The sequence below is a fragment of the Phaethon lepturus genome, unplaced genomic scaffold (assembly GCF_000687285.1).
Source record: "Phaethon lepturus isolate BGI_N335 unplaced genomic scaffold, ASM68728v1 scaffold36461, whole genome shotgun sequence".
Lineage (NCBI taxonomy): Eukaryota > Metazoa > Chordata > Aves > Phaethontiformes > Phaethontidae > Phaethon > Phaethon lepturus.
In genome coordinates, this window is record NW_010519103.1 from 1 (window position 1) to 5052 (window position 5052).

At 49.6% G+C, this 5052-nt stretch overlaps 1 protein-coding gene across 1 annotated transcript; it reads left to right on the forward strand.

Moving 5' to 3' along the window:
* Window positions 1-296: 296 nt before the first annotated feature.
* On the forward strand, window positions 297-4440 carry DDOST (dolichyl-diphosphooligosaccharide--protein glycosyltransferase subunit (non-catalytic); the record flags this gene model as incomplete). The annotated part of the gene is made up of 10 exons (XM_010296937.1): window positions 297-407; window positions 678-764; window positions 1135-1238; window positions 2128-2222; window positions 2592-2685; window positions 3120-3268; window positions 3575-3722; window positions 3877-3997; window positions 4102-4208; window positions 4291-4440. Coding segments are annotated over 10 exons (1166 nt in total), but the record flags the coding sequence as incomplete, so codon positions are not given.
* Between the last annotated feature and the right edge of the window lie 612 nt (window positions 4441-5052).

Genomic DNA, 5052 nt, shown 5'->3' on the forward strand with positions numbered 1-5052 from the left:
CTGGTCAGCCTGAGGGAGGAGGTCGGCGTTGTTTCCGCAGTCGTGCGTGTATTTTGGGTCCCCTGCGGTGTCAGTCCCCCTTTAATGGATAGCAATGGGGCATTCTTGCAAGAAAAAGGCCCTTCAGGGGCACATAAAACCAAAGCCCAAGCCAAGCCCCGAAGCCCCTGTGCCATTTTTTCCAAAACACCGCTGTTCATTGGGGAAATAAAACTCAGGATCTTGATGCCACTTTGCTGCTACATGTGTGGATTTCATGACGCACGAAAGTTGGCAATTTTGTTTTGTGGCTGCAGACAGGGGCTTCGATCTCACTTTCCGGACGGCAGATGATGCGGGCCTGTCCCTGATAAAGTACGGAGAATTTCTGTATGACAACTTGATCATTTTCTCGCCATCCATAGAAGGTAAATACAGGAGGGGAAAACACAAGCACTTTTATAGCTTGGTGGCATTTTTGGAAGGGGATTTCCAACTTTTGTGAATTTTAATTAAATGTTACACTTTAGATGTTATATTTTGTGTCTTGCACCCGGTAGCAAACTGCAGATACATCCGGGCCTTTAACAGTGGTTGTTTCAGCCACAAGAGAGATGATTTGGTGTTTTACTGTGGTTTAATTCTGTCGTGGTATTATTTCTGTGAACTAGTCATGAATTTCTGGCATGCGCTTTCAGATTTTGGTGGAAACATCAATGTGGAGACTATCACCGCTTTCATTGATGGCGGCGGCAGTGTCCTCGTTGCCGCCAGCTCGGACATCGGTAAGTACAAATGCTTGTCAGAGCGAATTAGTGCATTTCAGCCACTTCTTGTAACGGGTACCTGCACTGATTATGCTCAGCAGCGAGCAAATAGTTTATTCATCCTTTTCTGAGTTCCTGCAACAAAACTGTTGAGAAGACAGTTTCTTGTTGTGAACCTTAAGGTTTGTACTGTAAGGAAATGGGTGATAAATACCTTTTACTGACATTTTGAATGGGCATTTAGCTAGAGGAGGTTGTGTTCCTCCTTGGGGTTTGGGTCATAGAGTGCCGAATGCGTGACTCTGAGCTGAATTTAGTTTTTGAGTGTCGAGACTGGTGTCGTGTCCTGAACGCGCTGCGTGATGGAGAATCCGTTCTGTCCTTCCAGGCGACCCGCTGCGAGAGCTGGGCAGCGAGTGTGGGATCGAGTTTGATGAGGAAAGGACAGCTGTCATCGACCACCACAACTATGATGTATCTGACCCCGGCCAGGTAAGCGGATTTATCAGCACATGTTGGGTTTTGTTAATGAGAGCTTAGGCCTAAAGGTTTGGGGATGAATCTTCTGTCCTCGTTTTCCCTTTTTTCCTCCATCCGTTCTCCATTTTCTTAGCTTCCTCCCAAGAAAGTCATAGATAGTTCTGCTTGATGGCATGACATAACGCTGCAAAACTCTGCATGTTTGGAGTCTCTGCCATCAAATCCACCTTTCTGAATTTCCTGGCTTTGATCTTTCTGCTGCCCTGAGTAGTTTCAGATTCTCACCGTGTCTCAGGCAGTTGCACCACCATTAACAGTGGTTTTGAACCACTCTGAAGCACGTGGGGGGGAATTTTGCGGGTGGGGGAAGCGCATTGGACATGGAATGTGATGCTTCAGATGTGGGAAGGGAGGTTTTCAGTCCCAGAGATCAGGATAGCTAGAAATGTACATGCTTCTACGATTTTTTTTCCCCCAGTGTCATCCAGTACTGTAAAATTGAAACCTATATTAAAGTCTGAACTAAATATATTATGCTAATTTTTATTTAAATTAAACTGTTGAAGCAGTACATGGATGTTGTCCTAGTTTAAGGATGAAAGTTGCTAAATACAGGGAAGTTGAATACTGTAGATATTGCTGTCTGTATCATAAGGTGGTTTACATTTCCATATGTATCAGTATCAGTTTAATTTGATCATAATTAAACAGAGAATGCTGGGTTTTTTGGTTTTTAATTGCATTGTAATGTTCATCCAACAGCCGCTCGGTTTTAACTGTGTAAAAGCAAAGCTAGCTTTCAAATAACGAGAGAAGCTGTTCCTCGCCATTAGAACCTAACGAAGATCAACTCATCTGCCTGCGCAGCGCTTTCACGCCGATCTCTCTCCTTTCCTCCCAGCACACACTCATCGTCGCTGACGCTGAAAATCTCCTGAAGGCCCCTACTATCGTGGGGAAAGCGGCGCTGAACCCCATCCTTTTCCGGGGAGTTGGGTAAGCGGCCTGCAGCGCGGCGTTGGGAGGGAGATGAAGTGACTGCTGTTGGAGAAGCACCGTGAAAAATACCAGTGTTGCTCTGAGGGAGGGTTTGCCGGTGGTGACTCTTAACACGAGCAATCTCTCTTGATTTCAGATAATGATAAAATCTCCAAAGCAGCTTAGTTGTTGACTTAGGAATGTTTCTTAACATAAGTTAGTGAAGCTTGAGTATATATTTTGAGGAAGTGTTTCATTTCTTGGTGCGTGCGGTTGTCCTGCCACGTCCGAAGGGTGAGGAGGTTCGTGCAGTTGAGTTGGTGGCTGCACATTCCTCTGGGCGTAGGGGCACCACTTCGTGCTGCTCAGCGTGCCTCTCCCCACAAGGATGGTCGCTGATCCTGACAACCCACTGGTGCTGGATATCCTGACCGGCTCTTCTACCTCTTACTCCTTCTTCCCAGATAAGCCTATTACTCAGGTATGCTCTGTTACTTTTTCTCTTTTTGGGCTCAAATTTAATTCCTCAAATTTCAGCAACTGGGGGAAAAATCCTCGAGCGTTTAATCTCCTGATTGATTTTGAAAGTGTTGGGCTGTCATCTGCTTCCGACATTGCCCTGGGAATCTGCCTCTTTGCTTCTTGTTGGTGGGAAGGTGCCCAGCGCGAGGGTGCTTTGGAAGAAAGGCCAGCCTAGGCCAGAGCCTGATCCTGGTTCCACTCCAGTCGGAGAGGGCAGAAGCAAAACGCTCTGAATCCCAATACTGGTTATTCTGAGCTTCTCGGCTTCTGCTTCATCGCAGACTGTGCTCGCTACAGTCAGCCTCTTCCACCCCCCGCGGCAAACCGGAGATTAACTCTCCTTAAATCATCCCTAAATCGGCTAAACTCTCTTGGAAATGCCTTCCTTTTCAGTACCCGCACGCAGTCGGGAAGAACACCCTTCTCATCGCAGGACTCCAAGCTCGGAACAATGCCCGCGTTGTTTTCAGTGGCTCCTTGGATTTCTTTAGCGATGCCTTCTTCAATTCCGCTGTGCAGAAAGCTGCTCCTGGCTCCAAGAGGTACATTGGCTTCCTGGCATCCCTGGCTGAGGAATATTTGGGGAGCTGTTTGATGAAGAATATTCTGGGAAATAGGAAAAAAATTATTCACATTATGGGAAACAGCAGAAAGCTGGAATTAAATCGGGGCTGACGCTTTCCTTTGGCCTCATGGAACAAAGTGCTTTGGGAATTAATTCCCTCTTTTAACCCTGGCTAGCTTTTTGTTGCTTTCACATCGATTAATGGTTGGGGGTTGGGGTTTGGCATGCGGTGGGGTTTTTTTGGCATGGCTGCCACGTTTCTTCAGCCTTCCTTCGCCCGTAGATACTCGCAGACGGGTAACTACGAGCTGGCTGTCGCCTTGTCCCGCTGGGTGTTCAAGGAAGAGGGAGTGCTGCGTGTCGGAGCGGTGTCCCACCACCGCGTGGGGGAACTCACGCCTCCCAATGCCTACACCGTCACCGATCTCGTGGTAAGGCTGCCCACTTGGAGCCGAGGCTGTGGGCAGGAGGGGATGTGGGGGCTACTTCAGAAAAAGGAATTTGGGAAAATCTGAAGTGGGAATGGGTCGAAGTTCATTTTCAGGCGTCGCTCGTTAACTTCGCGCGTTGCGGGTTTCCTTCCAGGAGTACAGCATTGTAATCGAAAAGCTTTCTGACGGCAAGTGGGTCCCCTTCGACGGAGATGATATTCAGCTGGAGTTTGTCCGCATCGACCCCTTCGTGCGGACCTTCCTGAAGAGGAACGGTAGGTTTCCCTCCCCGCCCCAGCCCTGCCTTGGTGGGTGTTTTCGCCGCTTGGCTTCCGCAGCTTCTCGCATCACCTGAATGTCGCCGCCGTCTCTTTCTCAGGCGGCAAATACAGCGTGCGCTTCAAGCTGCCGGACGTCTATGGGGTGTTTCAGTTTAAAGTGGATTATAACCGGCTGGGTTATACCCACCTCTACTCCTCTACGCAGGTAAGGGCAGTGGGAATTAATCTCCGGAGAGGAGAGGGTGGCCGGAATGCCGGACTCACAGGGCTGCTCTCTCCCCTCCCAGGTGTCCGTGCGTCCCCTCCAGCACACGCAGTATGAACGTTTCATCCCCTCGGCGTACCCGTACTACGCCGGCGCCTTCTCCATGATGGTCGGCCTCTTCATGTTCAGCATCGTCTTCCTGCACATGAAGGAGAAGGAGAAATCCGACTGAGCTCCCTGTGGGAGGAAGAGCCTTTTCCCCAGCGCCAGGCAGGGACGGGCAGCGCCCGGGACCCTCGTTTGTAACCGTGTGAGGACTGGTAGGTGCCAGACACGCTGCGGATTTTTACACACGGCAGGGGATTTAATAAGAGGGAAAATGACATTTTGGGGGGAAATCTGTTGCCAAAGCGTCTGCAAAACGTGGAAAAGAGATGCTGTTTGTGATGTTTGTCTCGCCCCGCTGTCGGGATGATTTTGATTCGGGATTAACTTCTTTTCAAAATAAAGTCTTGTTCCTCTCCTGGGTTGAAGTGAAGTGAATTCACAGCGTGGGGCTTTTGGCCACGGACTCGCGGGTGTGTGTTACCCTCCCCAGCTCAGGGTGTTCCATGGGGTGGGCTGTGAGGGAAAAGTCGGATGGCACCAAATCCAGACCGTGACGAGAGACAAAATGGGGAGTCTGAGGTGTGTGGAGGGGCTTGGGGCGCCCCAAAAAGCACCTCGAGGTGTTCGAGGTGTCACCAAAAGCACACAGAGGAAGACAGGGCACCCCAAAAGCCACGCTGTGCCCCAAAAGGCAAATAGGTGGGTGCAGGGAAGCCCCTAAAGGCTCACTAGGGAC